Source organism: Mercenaria mercenaria, chromosome 3 (genome assembly GCF_021730395.1).
Source record: "Mercenaria mercenaria strain notata chromosome 3, MADL_Memer_1, whole genome shotgun sequence".
Lineage (NCBI taxonomy): Eukaryota > Metazoa > Mollusca > Bivalvia > Venerida > Veneridae > Mercenaria > Mercenaria mercenaria.
Window position 1 is genome coordinate 90,245,285 of NC_069363.1, and position 23,505 is coordinate 90,268,789.

General features: G+C 35.2%; 1 protein-coding gene across 2 annotated transcripts in view; it reads right to left on the reverse strand.

Moving 5' to 3' along the window:
• Positions 1-785: 785 nt before the first annotated feature.
• The window catches only part of LOC123524097 (E3 ubiquitin-protein ligase HECTD3-like), a 40,201-nt gene continuing 17,481 nt past the window's right edge, over positions 786-23,505 (reverse strand). For both annotated transcript variants that reach the window (XM_045302018.2, XM_045302017.2), the window contains exons 11-17: positions 20,272-20,440; positions 16,598-16,810; positions 15,012-15,218; positions 14,279-14,408; positions 13,396-13,549; positions 9,221-9,289; positions 786-8,109 (exon numbers count right to left, since the gene is read on the reverse strand). In XM_045302018.2, the coding sequence (XP_045157953.2) occupies positions 8,025-8,109; positions 9,221-9,289; positions 13,396-13,549; positions 14,279-14,408; positions 15,012-15,218; positions 16,598-16,810; positions 20,272-20,440 (1,027 nt within the window). In that variant the 3' untranslated portion in view covers positions 786-8,024. The remainder of the gene's footprint in view (positions 8,110-9,220; positions 9,290-13,395; positions 13,550-14,278; positions 14,409-15,011; positions 15,219-16,597; positions 16,811-20,271; positions 20,441-23,505) is intronic.

A 23,505-nucleotide genomic window follows, 5' to 3' on the forward strand; every position in this document is an offset into this window, starting at 1 on the left:
ATAAGCTCCTCATACAGATGAATTCAACCTCGTTAAGAGTTTAACTGAGTCACTCAATAAAATCCTGTTTCATCTGAAGACCACTTCAGAGTTGATTTTCTCATGTTTAGAAGACATCACTTACTTTTCATGGAAGTTTTATCCCAGATTCATGAAAAACAGGAAAAGGAAATAGGGGTGGTTCTTAGCTATATGCCAATCAGTGGTAGTATGTCACCTTAATAGCGATGTATACTGACTTTTCTGTCTGCATTAAACCCCTTCATTCATTTTTGATATACACAGCTTGCCTGTTTTTATGAAAACCATCACATTTATTTATTTATTTCGGATTTACGGCGCACCAACACAGTATTAGTTATATGGTGCCAAACCGGATTACAAATTTTGATATCACATCTCATTTACATCGAAATAAAAACATGAGGTATGGAATCAAAATTTGTATACCTGCTGGAATCACAGAGTTACAGCAAAACCAAGTGTTAAGACCCTATTAGTCGCCTCTTACGATCATGCAAGGGTAAGGCAGTAGTTCCAATTCTTTTCATACACAGATTGTCCCATCATCACATTTAATGCAGAATACATTCTAACATTGTAAGTTAAGCATTTGTTCATTAAAATAAGGGATCTTTATATTTGGAACCTCTATTACATCAGGGAAGCATATAGGGCTCAAACCAAGGTAAAAATGCATTAACTCGAAATCTGAATGCAAGGTAGATCTAACTGTAACTTTACCTCTAAACAGAGAGTCTGTGACACAAGACAAAGAAAAACTGTAGTGTTTAGCATTTTATTACTTATTAATATATCAAATGCAATGGAATGGGCTGGCAATGAAAAACATTTCATATGACAGGCTATAAAAGCACAAAATTATCAACAACAAATGAACAATTAACTATTTTAACTTAAAACCTTTAGCCTGCTTTGCCTTTGCGACCAGCACAGACTAAGATCAGCCTGCCTGCACATCCGTGCAGGCTGATCATGGTCTGCACTGTTTGCTATTCATTCAGTAAGTTTTCAGTAAACACCCAATCAATAAATGGTACTGCCCAAATTGAATGATGGACCAGTCCATTTTAGAAATTTAGCAGACAAAAGGTTAAAATGCTTGGGAAATTATTAATGTGTCATTCAACCTTATATACCAGACCCAGGATTGCTTTTTTATTTTTCATGTTTTTTAAAATATCATTTCTGTATTACTATATTACACAAAATGTGTTAGTCAGTGCGAAAAAAATTTACATGAGTAAAAACATATCAACAATAGTAAATGTTTTTGCCAAAATTTCAAGTTTTTGTAAACTTTTCATGGTAGTTTATAACAAATTATGGCACAAATTCAGGAGATTTCCTCTGCCTTCACTTGAAAATGTGATTTTAATTAACTCTTCAAGAAACAGTTGAAAAGATTTTTAGCAAAAGTGAAAAACTTAAAAGTTTTATCAAACAAATTACCTGCTTTTAAGCCAATGTTCCCGACAATATTTCTGGACATGACAAATGTCACAACTAAGGATTCACTGGAAATATTATGACAAACAAAAGGATAAATTATAACAATAATAAATTATCTGTACTACATCAACAGACACTTAAAAAAAATGTTTTAGTTCCAAACCACAAAAAAAGTGAGAAGACTTATATATCAAATAACAAAACATTTCTGTGAAATCATTTCTACTTGTGGGGGACTACAGTTGTAGCGTATACCTGGTTGTGTTAATCAATGAAATGAATACCCACTGACAAAATAAAAATCTCATTTTTATCTCGAAAATGTTGAAAATAAATCCATGAATGCACATATTCTATAAAAATGCAATCAAGGTTAAAACCATGAAATATATACTCTCGAAATTACACTATTTCACAGTATATGAAGTATAAATAATAGATGAACATTAACATGTATGTAAAGTGGAACTTTTATGATTATGCCTTCTTATAAGCCTCAGCAGTATTTTGTTTAAAATGATTGTTACAACAGGCTGATAATTGTACAAAAATGCCTCTAAATGATTCCAAAGCTAGCACAGGTATATTGGACCAATATTGGCAAACTGATACCTGTTTATAATATTGATCCCATTTTCAGTCAATATGAGATATAAACATCTAAACTGTTACCTGTCAGAACCAATACCAGACCGATATTATGTCAACTTTGCTACACAGATACTGGACCATTGCACAAAATGTTATAAGTCCAATACTGGCCCAATATAGAATGCTTGCTGGGTCATGACTGGAAACATGTTTAAATATGAACACAAATATGCTCGAAATTTACATGCAATAAAACAATAACAACCTGAATACCTCAGACAGTATAGGAAAGTATATTGTACAAGTATATATTGTATGCCTTAAAGATGCAATTTTAGTTTAAACTTAAATTTGGGACAACTATCAGACATACTAACAGTTATTATGCTCTGTGTATTATTTTCAAAAATGTGTGTCACTTAAATCTTTCATACTTGATGTAGTAAAATTGAACTTTTTCTATAACTACACAGTAAATTGAAACTTTTAACACAGCAGCATAAAAACATAAAATACTTGTTTATGTCAAGAGCTTTTCTACAAATAACTCTCTAAATACCAGGTAGAAAGAACGAAAATTATACTAAATAAATTTCAAAAAGCAAGTTACAAGTTACTGCTAGGAACCTTAGAGATAGTAGTGCGATGGTTAGTAAGTTGGACTACAACACTAGTGATCCAGGTTTGATTTCTGGCTGCGATTTATATCCTGAACTCTATGGAAGTGTTTTTTCATTGAAGATGCCATTAGTGAAAGTTACACTGTATGTTAAATAGCCAAATATAAAACGCATGTGTTGAACATATGAAATGAAAATGCATTGTAAATTAATGCTATGTAAAGAAACAAATATCACAACACATTGAACACAGATGGGATTTCTTCAGTTCTTCAACGATACAAAAATCTTGTATCAAGAGTAACCATCTTGTAGCAAGACTCTTTATACATAAATAACTTTTAACCCTTATCATGCTGGACATGACTGATTCTGCCTTTGCAACCAGTGTAGATCATGATCAGCTTGCACATCCATGCAGTCTGATCATGATCTGCACTTTTTGCCATTCAGTCGGTATGTTTTTGGTAAGCACTTCTTTTAACAGCCAATGGTACTGTTCAAACAGAAAGATGGACCAGTTCATTTATTATAGAAATTTAGCATGGTATGGGTTAATACACAGAATTTATTTATATTTTGGGAGCCTTAACTATACTGGTAAATAACTAGACTGGTCAATTTAAACTAAAAATATATCCACTAGACATATGGATCCCACTAAAAATAATGCTCTACTGATAAAATATTTTTTTTACAATTCTATTTTATAGCACATAATTTGAGAAATCTAAATTGTTTCAGGTGGGATCACCTTTTAATTTTGAAATATTTCCCGGCTTCATAAGAAATGGGAAATACCTACACCAGTAAAAGATACTTTTGAAGAATCTGCAAAAATATTCGGCAAAAACCCCGAAGATGCTAAAAAAACATTTTGAACAAGAGCTGTCAAAGGATACAGCGCTCTGATCTATTATGGTGCTGGATAATCAGGGGTCAGACTGGGTATTTTTTCTGAACCACTGCTTTTTCAGAAACAATAAAATTATGAGGCCAACAATTGCAAAGCACATAGCATTGATGCCTGATAATGAAATAGGGCACTACTGAGGAAGCTGGAGCTTTATGACTGAGTCAACTATATTTAGTAACTACAGCTGCTTTTGAGAAAAGCGCATGTCTCCCACAACTGCCTAATCATCTGAATAGTAGTATATGAGTAAACCATGCACCAAGACCTCAACTGCCTTATCAGACTTTCAGTGCTTTGATTATCAAAAAACAAGAGGTGTCTGCACTGCTGGACTATTCAAAAAATTGATGGTAGTATGGGGTCATAATATTACCACAGATTTTCTGACAAATGGAAAAAAAATAGATGACAAACAATGTACCTGTATTTGTGGATTTGGATAAGTCTTGCACTATATGGCAATGTGCGACCATAATGATAAGCAAGTGTTCAAACCTTCAAAGCCATATATCAAACAGTTTAGACAAAATATGGAATGGTATGAGAAACTTAACTTATTTCTATGTCAAAAAAGGACCATAACTGAGCTAAAGTCCTTGTCCTAGTTATGTAGTCTTGCCTACATATGTAGACTATGATGGTAAACAAGTGGTCAAAGTTTCAAAGCTATATGACGAACAGGTTAGGCAAAATATGGACTGGTATGAAAATTTTAACAGATTTCCAAGTCCAAAAAAGGCCATAATTCAGCCGAAATAGTTGACAGAGTTATATACTCTTGCCTACTGACGGAAATCATAATGATAAACAAGTCTTCAAAGTTTCAAAGCCATGTCAAATAGCTTTGACAAAACACCTGACTTGTACGAAAACTGAACCAATTTCAAAGTCCAAAAAGGGCCATAATTCAGCCAAAATAGTCGACAGTGTCATGTACTCTTGCCTACAGATGGAAATCATGATGATAAACAAGTCTTCAAAGTTTCAAAGCCACATGTCAAATAGCTTTGACAAAACACCTGACTTGTACGAAAACTGAACCAATTTCAAAGTCCAAAAAGGGCCATAATTCAGCCAAAATAGTCGACAGTGTCATGTACTCTTGCCTACAGATGGAAATCATGATGATAAACAAGTCTTCAAAGTTTAAAAGCCATATGTCAAATCATTTTGACAAAACATGGACTTGTACGAAAACTGAACCAATTTCCAAGCCCAAAAGGGCCATAATTCAGCCAAAATAGTTAACAGAGTGTTGAGTAGGATAGCTCTACTTATTTTTAAAATAGTCGAGCTAATAAGTTTCAACGGTCATAGTTATGAAAAGCCTAGGCCGATTTGGCTAATTATCGAAGTTGGCCAAGGACTTATTGGCAAACACATTTTGTTCAAGTTTGGTGAAGATCGGATGAAAAATGTTCGACTTAAAGAGTGCGGACAAGATTTGTGACAAGACACACACACACAGAGACAGGAGTAAATGAATATGTCTCCAACACCAATGTGTGGTAGGAGACATAATTACCAGGGATATGCATAAAGTGTATAAACCATTAATAAGTATAAAAGTGACCTAATTCATTGATTATTTCTGGAAGAGTAATGCATCATGTGTCATATCATGTGGCTGACAATGTGGAACAACTATTTCAAGTTTGAATAAAATACATTTGGCAATAACTGAGATACAGAAAAAGAACATCAAAGCCATAACATGAAATTCTAAGTAAAAAAGGAGCATACTTCATAAAATATTGCTCATCTACTGGTAAACTTGAGGGATCAATGTTGCACAGTAATCAAATATGATATCAACAAAGTACAACCAACAATATTGGTGGTGGACTGAAAAGCAATATCATTTTTTGTATAGTAAAAGCAGACAACAAATGGTCAACAGATTAACCCTTATTATGCTGGACACAACTGATTCTGCCTTTGCGATCAGACTGCACAGGCAATGCATTCAGATGAAACGTAGTTAGTAAAATCATAAAAAATAAAATCTGCTCCCCTGCGTTTTAAGCTAAAGATCTCAGAACTTAAAATAACAAAAAGCTCCTATAATGCCAACCGGTCTGACTTCTTCACAGGATAAAGAATCTAATCAAATCAATAAAGTTAAATAAGAAATGTTTCTAGCAGTTGAGTAATAATGTAAAATACACTGTCACTAACTATTTATTTATTTGGGTTTTACGGCCCACCAACACAGTATAGGTTATATGGCGCCAAACAGGACTACAAATTTTGGTTCCACATCTCATTTACATCGAAATAAAAACATGAAGTATGGAATCAAAATCTGCATACCTGCTGGAATCACAGTTACTGCAAAACCAAGCGTTAAGACCCTATTAGTCGCCTCTTACAATCATGCAAGGGTAAGGCAGTAGTTCCAATTCTTTTCATACACAGATTGTCCCAGAACACTAACTAATTTACTGCAAAGAACAGCACTGTAAGTTTGCATCACTTTTACAAATTCACGTTAGTGTCTAAAACTGAATCCCCTATAAACACAGAAAGGGACTTCTGCACCGATACTGAACAAAACTTACAAAAATTCTATCCACTTACAAATATTAAGTATTTAAAGAAACAAACAGCACATATTTTGTCTCAAGCAAAAATTATTTACATATATCACAGATTTTTAAAAACATGAACCTACAATCTTGTTATCTATTAACAAATATACAGTAACAAACAATACTGTTAATTAGGGCATAGTAAGTCACTTCTAGTTTACATTCTTAACACTGAAATTCCCTCAAACACATCAAAAAAGGGACTAAATACTGCTGAAACCGCAAACTGCAACTTAATATTTGGATTCTCTTTTTAAAAAGATTACACAACATTTCTGTTTTGTTGACATTGTTTTTTTAGCAATAATTCAGTTATACATGGTGGTCAGTTAACAAAACAGCGAGCTCAGTGGGGCAGTAGTAACATTCTGTGAAACCAGGGGTCACAAGTTCTCCAACAAAAATTACTAATACTTGGATAAGAGTCTTATTTATGAGTGGTTAACACATGGCATACTAAAGAACCAGGGAAGCTTCTGGAACTGGAGGGTCTTCTGTCTGTTGCACTATCCTCTAACTATAACTTACTACCTCACATGACTCACACATGGAGGACAAATGACAAGACAATATGTCAACTTAGCATGGAGGATAAACAATTTGACAATATGTCAGTCTTTCAAGAGGGCCAAAGACAAAATTTCATGACATGACACATACGTCAATCTGTTAAGGAGGACCTGAAAAATAAGTAATTCTGCCGAAGAGGTCAAATGACCTGACAAATAAGTCAATCTGACATGAAAGACAAACTGCCTGACAATGTATGACATGGAGAACAAACAGCCTGACAATATGTCAATCTGACATAGTAGAAAAATGTTCTGACAATATGTCAATCTGACAAAAAAATAAGTCCATAACACTGAAAATATTATTTAACCTTAAAAAGAACTGGATATAATACGGTTTCAAACATCCATTTTGACTATATATTAATAGAAATGGTTTTATGTACCAATATGTAACAATGCATGTTTTTCTCAACATATTACTTTGTAACACATTGTTTAAGCAGAAATTTCAATCTACGCTTTTTGTACTTATAGCAGGCTATAGAAGACACACAAATTTTATTTTCTTAATGGACTGTTAAATTTTTTTTTTGTTGTTGTTGGATTTCGCACCGACACATGATAGGTCATATGGCGACTTTCCAGCTTTAAATGGTGGAGGAAGACCCCAGGTGCCCCTCCGTGCATTATTTCATTACGAGCGGGCACCTGGGTAGGACCACCAACCTTCCGTAAGCCAGCTATAAATTTCATTCTTAACAAATGATTTTTGAAAATAGATTGAACTTTGAAATCTGCATTCAGCCTATTTCTTGATTTTAACTATATCTTTATCGATACTTAATATTCTTCAAACATGTTACAACTGTTTTCAAAAAATGCTTGATGCTAAATGGAGGAAAATCAAACTGGAATGTGGTAATATGAAAAGGTAAGAAAACAGTTCAAAATTGTACAGTAATTGCTGCAAAATGTTAGTAAAATATAAACTGATTTAGGCCTTCATTTATTAAAGCTTTTGACTAATTTTGAATCACAAGCAGTTTGTTATTTCAATGTTATTTGTTGTTGCATTATACATGTATAACTTCTGATTACACTAACAGCGCAATTTCTAAAACCTAGAGAACTATAGAACCATGGTCAAGTTTTGCTATGATCCCGAAGTATTATATGCTGTCCAGAACTGACAAAACTGGACATCCTAGTGACATCTTCTGTTATTACATCACTTCCTGTCTACATCATCAATAATGACATCACTTCCTGTTTGATTCTTCAGTAATGATGCTGCTTCCTGTTTTACCCATTTCCTGTTTCAGTCCTCCCAGAGATTCATGTCTGTGTCAATGTCCATACAATTATATGTGGCATATCTCAGCTTCTCTTCAGCAATCTTGGCACTGAAAACATAAACAATTATGTAAGCCGCGCCATGAGAAAACCAACATAGTGGCTTTGCGACCAGCATGGATCCAGACCAGCCTGCGCATCCGTGCAGTCTGGTCAGGATCCATGCTGTTTGCTAATGTTTTCTCCAATTGCAATAGGCTTTGAAAGCGAACAGCATGGATCCTGACCGGACTGCACGGATGCACAGGCTGGTCTGGATCCATGCTGGTCGCAAAGCCACTATGTTGGTTTTCTCATGGCACGGCTCAATTGTAAATCCTACCACTGGCCCAGTTTTATTTAATGCAAACAATAACCATTATGCATTAACATTCATTCACCAGAAATTAATTTACTTCACTTCGACTTTTTATAAAGACCAGTAACATTATATTATTCATTAATTGAATGACCTCCCTCTAACAAGCCATTCAATAAGCATTTTATTACATGATTTTGAAACATAAATTTTCAATTTTTTCTTCAAGTTTAGATATAGCCCTGCAAAATTTAATTTTTGAACTTATAGACTGGGCAATAGCACAAACTATAGACCGGCAATTTATATATAGAGTCATTAAATAATTCTGCTTCTATCAGTGTAACTCCACTACTACATTTCAACTGTTTATATACATTCCAATATACAAAAAGAAAAAAACTCCAGTCCCTACCTTGATTTTCATAAAAAAGAAGACACTGACCATGTTTTGCAAACATAATTAATAAATAAATGATTTTTTTTTTCGATACAGAAGTTTGCAAACGAAAAATCTGTCTCAATATGATTTTGCGTGCCTTACACCTTCAAATTTCTTGTTGTTATAATTTGTTGCATTTACTACAGGAATTTAATACATACTTGGCATGTTAACCCTTACCCTGCTAAATTTCTATAATGAACTTGTGTATCTTTCAATTTGGACAGTACTATTAACTGTTAAAAGGCGTGCTTTCAAAAAAGATACTGAATGAATGACAAACAGTGCAGATCATGATCAGACTGCACAGATACGTAGGCTGACCATGATCTACACTGGTCAAAAAGGCAGAATCAGTTGTGTCCAGCATGATCAGGGCTAAAATGTTTATCAATGATAAAACTAACATTTTATGGCTTACCTAGTATAATTTGGTAAATACAACATATTAGCACAAGTGGAGGACTCTGGAAGACAATCAACAGCATCCCTGTTAAACATAAAGAACATATTTTACTAAAAGTCCTAACAATATGTAATTAAGGTGGAGTGCAACCTTTGAATTTTTTTTTGATACATCTATGAAAAATTAACGGAAGAAAATTGAGGATATTTCTGATTTATTCCAGTTTTCCGTTTGGCTCTTATTTAAGCCACATTTGTTTGGTGTGCTGTCAAACTTGGCCACTAACGGCACTTTTTGGGCATCATTTCTTGGCGTCATTTTCATTGTTTCTGTACGGTTTTCAGCATATCCCTGTTTTAGCTGGAAGCGGACGCAAATGAAATTTATATATTTTTAAAAGATTTAAAATTTCCTTTCCTGTGATATAAATTTCGTGAATGATCTATGACGTACCTTAAGATTATGACGCATTAAAGCGTCAGACTTAAACAAAACGTAACGTAGAATTTAGCTGGAAAATTGTCCGTTTTTCGAGAATAACATTTTTTTGTGTCGAGGAATTTTGTTTAAATTTCAATCATAAATGCGCAAATATATTTACTTGCGTTTGATTAACAAAAATTTGTATGTCGCCGAATTCGTTTTTTCAGTACCATCGATTTTGTTTCCCCAACCCCGAGCTGAAATGCGACGTTATTTGGTAGCTTTTTAAAGTTACACTAACGTTTCGGACGATTACGGAAAACTTGGAACCAGTTTTCGAAACTTTATCGTAAAAATATACGTTCAATTAAGGCATATACTGAAATATAAAAAAAAAAACCATCACATATACAGTAAATCGAATTATATATGAAAAATGAAGTTAACGCAAAGTTATTTGGTGGTATTTTAAAGTTACACCGCTAGTTTCGGACAATTTCGGAAAATTTGTACTAAGGAGCTTATTGTCGACATAATTTCATTAAGTTATACGTTTAATGTTAGCATATACTGAAATGGAATAATAATAGAAAAATGAAGTCCCGGCTAGTTATGAGCTGTGAACTTCGGGTATTTTTTATAATTTATTATAATTAACATAGTTAGCATTCGAGTTTAATGTGTGATTATGATTAAATTACTCCTGTCAGAAAGCGCATCATATGAAGAAAAACTGATTTTCAACTTTATAAGAATTCGATTTAATTGTGGGATTTACGGTGTTCCGTTAGGGCCAGCACCTACTCCCTGTAAATGGGAAGCCCAAAGGTACGATGGTATGATGGCTAAGCACGACAGTACAATAGCGAAAACAACGACGGTACGATGGTGACTGTCTGTTGAACTACTCTTCGGAATCAACTGTTGTGCTTCACCATCGTAGTGTCTCGGTCCGCGATTCACCATTGTAGTATCACCATCCTAGTGTTGAGGTTTACCATATCGAAGTGTCGCGTTTCGCCAACGCACTGTCTCAAGTGTATTTTTATGATGTTAACCTGACAACAAATATTTTTAACGTTCCATGGCTTGCAATAAGAGATAATTAAAAATATTTTCTTACAAAACAATTAATAACAATTACATGTATTATTATTCATTTTCTAGCTGAGAGGTTAATTTTGAAAATAATTTTGTTTAGAAATAACATTCGGTCGGGTGGTATTCGTTTGAATTACACCCTACAGGTTGATATTTATTTTTCAAACCTCATGAAAACAATAGACCGATGGAGACTATTCTTGAACAGTACAACGCAAATAAGGGTGAAGTGCGACAGTGCTATTGCAAAGCTCAACAGTTCGATGATGAAACTGCGATGGAGAAGCGTGACAGAGCGATGGCGACGCGTGCCAGTAGGATGGTGACACTACGATGGAGAAGCATGACAGAGCTATGGTAACACTACGATGGAGAAGCATGACAGAACGATAGCGAAGTATGACAGTACAATAGTGAAGCGCGACAGTGCGATGGCGAAGCACGACAGTGCAATGGTGACACTAAAATGGTTAAGCGTGATAGTGCGGTGGTGACACTTCGATTGCGAAGCGCGACTGTAAGATGGTGAAGTACGACAGTACAATGGCGAAGCAGTACTGCAGCACTTCAGCATCGCACTCTCACAATTCGCCATCATTTTTTGTTTGTTTGATTGTTTGATATGACTTTTTTTTCCATTACATATCAGCTGAGCTGCAAATTTCTAACTGAGTATCAATCGCGATTCTCTGCGACATTATTTGTGAACACATCTTCTACTGTAACTCGGAATAGTTGAGTGTTGCTTTTCAAACCTTGCCGCTTGTTACACTTTAAAGAGTGCATATCCATTTCGACATCACAGTGAGCATGATATGTCTCCTGCAAAAACTTGAATACAACAAAGTCGGTACTGTTTAGTAATTTTCTCTTTTAAGTTTTCTTTCTAATATGCAAAGGAAGAAACATTATATCAAATCAGCAATCGAGCTCGAGTTACAATCAGAAAATCAGTGATGAAAAATATAGAGTATTTCTTTAAACTAAAAAAGAATAAGTAGACAAACTCCGTTAACAGTAAAACTTTAACTTGTGGGTAATTCTTTACCTTTCCTACATACAACAACAATCCGACATCTAAGGCGCATGGTTATGATATTTTACATTGATACCGTCCATGGATGTACGGTCTCACTGTCCCTTAGAAAATTTTGAAACGGTAAGAGTCCATTATAACACATATTCACATCAAATACCAATAATGAAGATAATACAAAATTTTAATGATGTTTTAATAGAAGTAATTCCATTAAAATTACGTATCAAAATTGAATGCTAATAAAAATTATTACAATTGAAGCAAAAACCAAAAGTTTGCAACTCAAAACCAGTTGGGGCTATTTTTTTCTACTATTATTCTATTTACTGTATATGTGTTATTTCTTATGTTTCAGAATATGCTTTCATTGAATGTATGTTTTTACGATAGAATGTCGACAACATCTTCCATTGTACAAGTTTTCTGAAATCGGCCAAAATTTTAGCGCAATTTTAAAAAGCTACCAAATAACGTCGCATTTCAGCTCGGGGTGGGGAAACAAAATCGGTGGTACTGAAAAAACGAATTCGGTGACAAACAATTTTTTGTTAATCAAACACAAGTAAATATATTTGGGCATTTATGATTGAAATTTAAACAAAATTCCTCGACACGAAAAAATGTTATTCTCGAAAAACGGACAATTTTCCAGCTAAACTCTAAGTTACGTTTTATATAAGTCTGACGCTTTAATTCGTCATAATCTTCAGATACATCATAAATCATTCGCGAAATTTATATCACAGGAAAGGAAATTTTAAATCTTTTAAAAATATATAAATTTCATTCGCGTCCGCTTCCAGCTAAAACAGGGATATGCTGAAAACCGTACAGAAACAATGAAAATGACGCCAAGAAATGACGCCCAAAAAGTGCTGTTAGTGGCCAAGTTTGACAGCGGACCAAACAAATGTGGCTTAAATAAGAGCCAAACGGAAAACTGGAATAAATCAGAAATATCCTCAATTTTCTTCTGTTAATTTTTCATACATCTATCTAAAAAAAATTTAAAGGTCGCACTCCACCTTAAAGTTTTAAAATATTAATCACTAATTTCAGTTACTATTAAACAAAGTAAAAATAGTACAGAAGTATCAGCATACATTTAAATTTATATCAGTACAGTTTTAATAACAGGGCTTCTAGTGTTTAAAGTCGCCAACTTCAAATCACCTTCCCCTCACCACTGTGGGTTCTAAACCCAATTTTTGTTTGTAAGCCATCTACATGGCTGACAGGAAGTTGGTAGTTCTACCTAGATGCCAGCCTGTACCTGAAATAGTACACGGAAGGCACTTGGGGTCTTCATCCACCATCCAAAGCTGGAAAGTCACCTATCACCTTTTACTGTCAGTGTGACATTAAACACCTATCCCCCCCCCCCCACTCCCCCACCAACACACACACACACACTCAAACATTATGTCCCAAAAAAGTAGCTAACTGAAAACATTACACTACTGGTCACTGATAACACATTTCTCAATGAAAATTTTTTCAGCTACACATAAACTTATATAAAATTACATGGTCCCGAATGGTACAGGGTGTCTCAAAATATATGTCCACTTAACAAATGTTAATAACTTTGTCAAAAATGCTTCCATGAATACAAGAACCAACTTACCCCCTTCCTGTTGAGATATAAATAGAGGCTGGCAGTCTCCGTCTACCCGTAATAAACCTTAGAAATCTACTTCTATCTTCATTTGAGAAGTTTTTCAAAGCTTCCCACATGTACTTCACCCTTGTGTCCTTCTCCTCCACATCATCATAGTGTGCTGATATACAAATATATCAAATTTTAAAAACACACTTTCTAAAATGGCTCAGTTAGACTGCTAGTTAAACAAGGAAGTAGTTCAAGCTACTGCAGTAAGTATATTTTGTGATAAACAATGGTTGACCAGCAGACCAGTAAGACAGCATTACGACGTCAATTATTAAGACAAATTGTCACATCATCTACAGTTCATTACTACTAAGATAAGCAAGTCTAGCATAATTTCTATCAAAATATTTCAATGAGTATGCAAGAATGAAAACAATCAAGGCCTCTAATTTTCATGTATTTTTTGTTTCGTCAATCCATAAAATTTAATCCCATTCATTTCATGTTCAGAAGTTGAAAGTCAGAAGATTATATCCCCACAAAATAGCTGTTTTGACAAAAGCTATGAAATTTTGTCCCAAAAAATTGTAATGATTTCACAGTATATCTAAAACCTCTTGGGTAGTTTGCACAGTATGCAGAAAAGCGGTGTAAAATATGTCACAGTCATGTGGTAAAAACGTGATTTGAAGAAGTTAAATTTATGCTGTACTAAACTGCTCACACAAAATACGTGTATATTGATAACAATATGGACTTGCAATTTTTCATATTTAAATGTAGAAGTTGAAACCAACGGATTTAAATCCCCACAAAATAACTGTTTTGACCAAAGCCACAAAATTTCATGTCTATGAAATTAAATGACTTCAGAGAATATTCAAAGTTATATACTAACTTGCTCTGCGTAGGGCTTCTAATGATATGTCTGGATCTCCACTGATTCTTTGTTCCAGTTCTTGCCATGTGAGTAAATCAAGCACAGCCTGTGGCACCACCTTCAGTAAACCTGTTCTTATTGCATTGATCTAAAAATACAATCAAGCATGTCACTTCAATCAACAGCAGCAGTACATTCCATCATAGGACAGCCTCACGAGTGGATTTAGTTCATTTGGGTAATTCCAACACTGCCAGCCCTGAAAAACTATTTCCTGGCCTCCATCAAAATTGGTAGAATTAAACAGAAACACAGCAGCAATCTTTGGCAACACATTTGCATACAGAAAACATCACTAGCCTGTCAAGCCCCTGGCAACATATTACATGTAAATGAATATACACGTTTGCTATGAAAAATTCATTGACTATCAAACATTTGTCACTAAGATACAAAGCTCACCAAGTCCAGCCAACATGGAAGTTTTTACAAATCTGGACATCCTCCTAAAGCATCCAAAGTTAAAGATTTATGGCTTGTATTTCCTAGACTTTTACCAAGGGCAGTAATTCTTGAAATAATTTTGGCATTAATCAGTTCTTTAAGTTAAAGTTCAATGAGTTAACAGAAGTTATCCATCAGCTATTAATATTGTTGGACTGCTAAATATGGCAGTCATTTTAAAGCCACACCCATAGATGTCAGTAGCCATAAACATTTAAAGATGTTGTTACTTCAAATTATATCCTACCTGATCCTCAGATTCAGACATTCTAGCCTTCCTCACTTCCTGACAATACTTTTCCCGATCATCAAATTTCAGTGGCACACCATTTCCTTCCCCATCAACACGTATATACACAAGATTTCCGTCACTTAAAGTACATGTCCACTGACGATTTAAACTCATAAATTCTACAGTTGATTCCATTGTTTCTAGACTGTCTATCACTTTAACCTGTAAGTCACAATAAGAAAATTGGTTGCACTTCTAAAAATTTTGATATATGGGTAATAACAATACAAACACGAGAAAAATGTTGTTGCCAAGTAAATAGTCGGAACATATGTACCAGTCATACTGTAGATTGTTGAATTTTCATGACTTTTTATTTTGCGATTTCACAGACAACAGCCACATTAAAGTTGCCAACATTCTGAGCTATCAACAGGGTTATTAACAAATCGGCCAAAATGTCACCATCTAGAATATGTTGCTCTGTACACAAATTTTAACACCCTATAGAATATGTCACTTTTTTGCAAAAATCTGCCAAACTAACAGTAGCATTTTAGTCAAATTACTGCCATCAGACAACTTCTCTCCTGTATTAACTAGAGCTATCACTAAAGGTGATGAATATACCCCCCGCATGCACTGACACAGTACATTGCAATTTGACGCACACAAGATTGCATAATTATGTGGACTGTATGTATAATTATAGACTGTATGTATACAGTATAGTAACAAAAAACAAAGTCCCATAACTGTGCAGAATATTTATCTAACATGCACCATGCACAACTAGGGTTGATACTGATCACTTGTGTGAAGTTTCATTAAATTGTGTCAAGGGGATGAGGAGAGATGGTGCGCACAAGATTGTGTCTATGTATATAGTATAGTAACAAAAAAACAAAGTCCCATAACTCTGCAATTTTTGTCGCTGAAAGAACCTAACATGCCCCATGCACAACTACTGTTGTTACTGATCACTTGTGTGAAGTTTCATTAAATTGTGTCAAGGGGATGAGGAGAGATGGTGCGCACAAGATTGTGTCTAAGTATATAGTATAGTAACAAAAAAACAAAGTCCCATAACTCTGCAAATTTTTTTTCTAAAAGAACCTAACATGCCCCATGCACAACTACTGTTGGTACTGATCACTTGTGTGAAGTTTCATTAAATTGTGTCAAGGGGATGAAGAGAGATGGTGCGCACAAGATTGTGTCTATGTATATAGTATAGTAACAAAAAAACAAAGTCCCATAACTCAGCAATTTTTTTTTTCTAAAAGAACCTAACATGCCCCATGCACAACTACTGTTGGTACTGATCACTTGTGTGAAGTTTCATTAAATTCTGTCAAGGGGATAAGGAGAGATGGTGCGCACAAGATTGCGTCTACGGACAGACAGACAGACAGACAGACAACCTGAAACCAGTATACCCCCCCTTACAACTTTGTTGTTGGGGGGTACAATAAGCTCTTAGTGACTACTGTATGTTAGATCTAACTTCAATAATATCAAAGAATACAGCCTGAAAAATCCCGTTTTCTTGTCCAAACCAGTCTAGCTTACCTTACCCCTCACCTAATACATGTACTTACCGTAGCAGCATCGACTGTGGAGTAATCCTTCACCCAGGAAACTCTTTCTCCTACTAATTTCTTCCACACAAAAGATGGCAGTGAAATGACGAGATTTTCTTTTCCTCGCAAGCATGCCCCCATTATCTGTCCTATCCACTCATATTTTGGAAATTCTCTACAGCTGGGATTTGGCACATATACATCACGGTTGATATTTGAATCTTCACAAAACTATGTAGTAGAAATCAAATTGTGTACATAAAGTACAAATTCATATTGTGTAAAAAAAGTACAAAATCAAACTGTGTAAAACAAGAGCTGTCGGAGGACAGCAACGCTCTACTATTCAACAGCCTTGTCGACTGAATGAATACGAAAGTCGAAAAAGGGGCATAATTTAAAAAAAGCAAAATAGGGTTATGGAACCTGCATAGTGCTTATCAGCTCATGACAGTGGACAAGTGTGTGAAGTTTCAATCCATTCCCATTAGAGGGTACTGAGATACCAGCTTACATATAAGAATTTAACCCAAAACTCCTAAGTTTAAAAAGGTGCATAATTTTGTAAAATGCAAAGTTGAGTTATTGACCCTTTGCACTGCATGTCATATCATGACAGTGAACAAGTGTGTGAAGTTTCAATCCTTTCCCATTAGTGGATACTGAGATACCAGCTTACATACAAAACCTTAACCAAAAAATTCTAAGTCGAAAAAGGGGCATAATTTTGTAAAAAAGCAAAATAGAGTTATGGAACCTGCTTTGTGCATGTCAGATCATGACAGTGAACAAGTGTGTGAAGTTTCAATCCATTCCAATTAGTGAGTACTGAGATACCAGCTTACATACAAAACCTTAACCAAAAAATTCTAAGTCGAAAAAGGGGCATAATTTTGTAAAAAAGCAAAATAGAGTTATGGACCTGTGCAATGTAAGTCAGTTTATCACAGTGAATAAGTGTGTGAAGTTTCAATCCATTCCCACAAGTGGTTACTGAGATACCAGCTTACATACAAAACCTTAACCAAAAATTTCTAAGTCGAAAAAGGGGCATAATTTTGTAAAAAAGCAAAATAGAGTTATGGACCTGTGCAATGTAAGTCAGTTTATCACAGTGAATAAGTGTGTGAAGTTTCAATCCATTCCCACATGTGGTTGCTGAGATACCAGCTTACATACAGAACTTAACCAAATCGGGACGCGGACGCCGACGCCGACGCGGACGCCGACGCATGGGCGAGTCCAATAGCTCTACTATTCTATGAATAGTCGAGCTAAACAAGAGCACCGCCTTGCGGGTGCTGACGCTCATCTGATTTTTTTTGTGTAATAGAAATATTGTCCTACCCATGATTTTTTAAGTCTAAAAAGGGCCATCATTCTTGCAAAAAGCAGGATAGAGTTATGTTTCTTGATGTACAGTGTCCACTTATGATGGTGAAAAACTGTTGCAAGTTTTAAAGCAATAGCTTTGATAGTTTATGAGAAAAGTTGACTTAAACATAATACTCAACCAAGAAAATGATTTTCTAAGTCCAAAAGGGGCAATAATTATTGCAAAAAGCAGGATGGAGTTATGTTGCTTGCTGTACAGGGTCAGCTTATGATGGTGAACAAGTGTTGCAAGTTTCAAAGCAATAGCTTTGATAGTTTAAGAGAAAAAGTTGACCTAAACATAAAACTTAACCAAGAAATCTGATATTTTCTAAGTCCAAAAGGGGCCATAAATCTTGCAAAAAGCAGGACGGAGTTATGTTTCTTGCTATACAGGGTCAACTTATGATGGTGAACAAGTGTTGCAAGTTTTAAAGCAATAGCTTTGATAGTTTAGGATAAAAGCTGACCTAAACATAAAACTTAACCAAGAAAACTGATTTTCTAAGTCCAAAAGGGGCAATAAATCTTGCAAAAAGCAAGATGGAGTTATGTTTCTTGATGAACAGGGTCTGCTTATGATGGTGAACAAGTATTCCAAGTTTCAAAGCAATAGCTTTGATAGTTTAGGAGAAAAGTTGACCTAAACATAAAACTTAACCAAGAAATCTGATATTTTCTAAGTACAAAAGGGGCCATAAATCTTGCAAAAAGCAAGATGGCGTTATGTTTCTTACTATACAGGGTCAGCTTATGATGGTGAACAAGTATTCCAAGTTTCAAAGCAATAGCTTTGATAGTTTAGGAGAAAAGCTGACCTAAACATAAAACTTAACCAGGCAACGCCGACGCAGACGCCGACGCCGACACCGACAACCGCTCAAGTGATGACAATAACTCATCATTTTTTTTCAAAAAATCAGATGAGCTAAAAAAAGTACAAAAAGAAGATTTTAAGATGTTTATAACAAACTGAAGCAAGAAGTCTCTCGATATTGTTTAACTTTGCCACTAACTAATATCTACAACAATTAAACTTTATATTGCATCCTAGAAACTGCCTCAAAAACTCACTTTTGAAGGAGGCCTGCAGGTATGAAAAAAATGTGATAATTTGAATGAAAATACACCAAAAATAAGAAAATTAGTTTTGATACCTATGATTCTGAACTGTGAGCCATTTAACCTAAACTCAAAAGAGATCTTCCTCAAGTGGTAACTTGTGTAAAGTTTGTAAGCCATAGCTAATATACAGTTTGACTTAAGAATCCAGAAACGAAAAACAAAACAACAGATTTTAAGTTAAGTCCCAGTTACCTTCACCAATGAGCTATTGACCCTAAAAACAATAAGGATCTTCCTCTAGCAGTACTTTGTTACTGAGTAAAGTTCAAAAGCCATAGCCATAGCATCTTATGACGTAAGAGTAAGGAATCCATTATCAACCTCAGGTCACTGTGACCTTGAACTCTGACATATTGAAGCAAAAAACAATGGGGGTCCTCCTAAAGTGGTGTTTAGTCATCCTGTAAAGTCTGAAAGCCTTACCTATTATTTTTCTGACTTAAATGTCCAGAAATAGAAATGTTGATTGATGGACCGATGGTAAGAAAACACCATTCATCATTATTTAGGGATAACACTTGTTTTTTCATGTTATAACATCTGCAGAATCCTGGGGGACTGATTGGTGCCCGAGCACAGCAGGGCAAGGATACCAACTATTCCCAAGGGATTTTGAAGATGTTATGGCACGGAATGAACATGCGCTAATGCTATTCCAGCATAAAACCTGTAAAAACTGATAAATGAATAATATTGTCTCTCAATGTCATTGAATTTCTATGAATTGTGTGGGAATGTCAGCATTGTTTTTTCATGTTGATGTCATTTTCTTTTGAATTATCCATTTTTGGGCTGTAATATGTTTACACTTTGCCATGGAACGGGCATATATATAAAGGTGTTTTAACAGCATGTGAGCACTAGAATCTCTCTGTTAACACATATTTTCTCTCCTGTTAAAACATTCCCGAAAAATGACAAGAACAGCACTTTTATGCTAGAATGTCCAATTATTTTCAACGCAATTGAATATAAACGTAAAGAAAATCTTAAAACAAATAACCCTTTGGAATGTACCTTTATGGTTCCGCTGTAAATAATCAGAGTCTGAAATTGCGTAGGTAATAATTTTAATTACTTTTTGGCATTTGAACCTCTAAACAAAAGAAAATTCAGGTTTGTCTTACTTTTCGCATACATACTACTTTTGATTTCCTGAGTTAGTGATGAATTATTGAAATGAGTATGCTTACCTGGTTTGGTGACCTTATAAAGAAAGGTGTAGGCACTAGCCCGTCACTAGATGATGGACATAGCTCCTCTGCAAGGTCAGACAAACTGTCCCTGAATCCACCACCCTGATCAATCACACCTTCCGACAGAAACTTACACTCCCACCACTGGTCATAACGAAATGACCATCTGAAGGTAATAAAATTCAAATTTTTCTTTACCAGTACCAGTATTTATTTCTTAGTGTATTTCATATTAAAGTTATTATTTCTACCTACATTTTCTACAATTTTTTTTTTGTCAGTGGAAAGCATGCTAAATGCCTACATTTACAGCTAGCCTAGGCTGACTGTGAACCCAGGGAAAAAAATGTGGCCATGACTGAAATTTTGTAATTTGAGTAAATTTTCTGATACAAGTGGATTTTTAGGATCTAGTGTACCAGTACCACAGTTTATACAAAATGGAATTATGGGCCACAGGAGGATTAATTCCTTCAAAACATTGAAATTTACAAGTAAGTAATGCATTTTACCCTATCTACGATTCAGCAGAATTTCAATAAATATGTACTAAAGACTTTTAACTAACTTTACTCCTAAATATTAGTTGTAGAAAAAGTTTAGTTCATGCCTTCTGTAATTTCAAACAATTTAAATTAAAGCAAACAAGAGCTGTCTCCGTAGGATGACACATGCCCCCGATGGCACTTTGAATGAATAGTTATGGCCGATGTTAGAGTTAAGGACCTTTGACCTACGGACCTGGGTCTTGCGCGCGACACATCATCTTACTGTGTCACACATTCATGCATAGTTATTTTAAAATCCATGCATGAATGACAAAGATATGGACCGGACATGCCCATCAATGCACTATCATGAAAAATGATCTTGAACGTCTAAGTGTGACCTTGACCTTTGAGCTACGGACCTGGGTCTTGCGTGTGACACGTCGTCTTATTGTGGTACACATACATGCCAAGTTATTTGAAAATCCATCCATCGATGACAAAGATATGGACCAGACACGCCCATCAATGCACTATCCTTTAACGTCTAAGTGTGACCTTAACCTTTGAGCTACGGACCTGGGTCTTGCGCACTGCACGTCGTCTTACTGTGGTACACATTCATGCCAAGTTATTTGACAAGAGCTGTCGGAGGACAGCAACGCTCGACTATTTAACAGCCTTGTCGCTTGAATGAATAAGAAAGTCGAAAAAGGGGCATAATTTAGTAAAAAAGTAAAATAGGGTTATGGAACCTGCATAGTGCTTATCAGCTCATGACAGTGGACAAGTGTATGAAGTTTCAATCCATTCCCATTAGTGGGTACTGAGATACCAGCTTACATATAAGAATTTAACCCAAAAACTCCTAAGTTGAAAAAGGGGCATAATTTTGTAAAATGCAAAGTTGAGTTATTGACCTTTTGCACTGCATGTCATATCATGACAGTGAACAAGTGTGTGAAGTTTCAATCCTTTCCCATTAGTGGATACTGAGATACCAGCTTACATACAAAAACTTAACCAAAAATTTCTATGTTGAAAAAGGGGCATAATTTTGTAAAAAAGCAAAATAAAGTTATGGGACCTGCTTTGTGCATGTCAGATCATGACAGTGAACAAGTGTGTGAAGTTTCAATCCATTCCCATTAGTGAGTACTGAGATACCAGCTTACATACAAAACCTTAACCAAAAAATTCTAAGTCGAAAAAGGGGCATAATTTTGTAAACAAGAGCTGTCCATAAGACAGCCAAGCTCGACTATTCGAAATATTGTCACAGAAGCTGGAAATTATTACCCAAAATGTTAATATCAAAAGAGTTTTAAGTTCAAAAGGGGACATATCAGAGTTATGGGACTTGATGCTATCAACTAGTTTTATAACCCCGAAGAAACATGTTAAGTTTCAATTCAATATCTGCATTAGTTTTGGGGATAGTAACTTGCATGTAAAACTTTAACCAGAATTTTCTAAGTCCAAAAGGGGGCATAATTTGCTCAAAATACATGTTAAGAGTTATGGAACTTGACCCAGTGAGGTAGGTAATTGATCTAGAAAAAGAATAAATAAGTTCCAAATCTATATGCCTTTTAGTAATAGCTGTATGTACTTGCACGCAAAACTTTAACCAGAATTTTCTAAGTCCAAAAGGGGGCATAATTTGGCCAAAATACATGCCAGAGTTATGGGACTTGACCCAGTGAGGTAGGTAATTGATCTAGAAAAAGAAAAAATAAGTTTCAAATCTATATGCCTTTTAGTAATAGCTGTATGTACTTGCACGCAAAACTTTAACCAGAATTTTCTAAGTCCAAAAGGGGGCATAATTTGGCCAAAATACATGCCAGAGTTATGGGACTTGACCCAGTGAGGTAGGTAATTGATCTAGAAAAAGAAAAAATAAGTTTCAAATCTATATGCCTTTTAGTAATAGCTGTATGTACTTGCACGCAAAACTTTAACCAGAATTTTCTAAGTCCAAAAGGGGGCATAATTTGGCCAAAATGAAGGTCAGAGTTATGGGACTTGGTGCTATCAACTAGTTTTATAACCCCGAAGACACATGTGAAGTTTCAATTCAATATCTGCATTAGTTTTGGAGATAGTAACTTGCATGTAAAACTTTAACCAGAATTTTCTAAGTCCAAAAGGGGGCATAATTTGCTCAAAATACATGTTAGAGTTATGGAACTTGACCCAGTGAGGTTGGTAATTGACCTAGAAAAAGAATAAATAAGTTTCAAAGCTATATGCCTTTAAATGATAGCTGTATGTACTTGCATGCAAAAACTTAACCAAGGTGTGACGCCGACGCCGACGCCGACGCCAACGCCGACGCCAGGGTGAGTAGAATAGCTAGACTATTCTTCGAATAGTCGAGCTAAAAAGCAAAAAAGAGTTATGGAACCTGTGCAATGTAAGTCAGTTTATCACAGTAAATAAGTGTGTGAAGTTTCAATCCATTCCCACAAGTGGTTACTGAGATACCAGCTTACATACAAAACCTTAACCAAAAATTTCTAAGTCAAAAAAGGGGCATAATTTTGTAAAAAAAGCAAAACAGAGTTATGGAACCTGTGCAATGTAAGTCAGTTTATCACAGTGAATAAGTGTGTGAAGTTTCAATCCATTCCCACAAGTGGTTGCTGAGATACCAGCTTACATACAAAAACTTAACCAAATCGGGACGCGGACGCCGACGCGGAAAGCCGACGCATGGGCGAGTCCAATAGCTCTACTA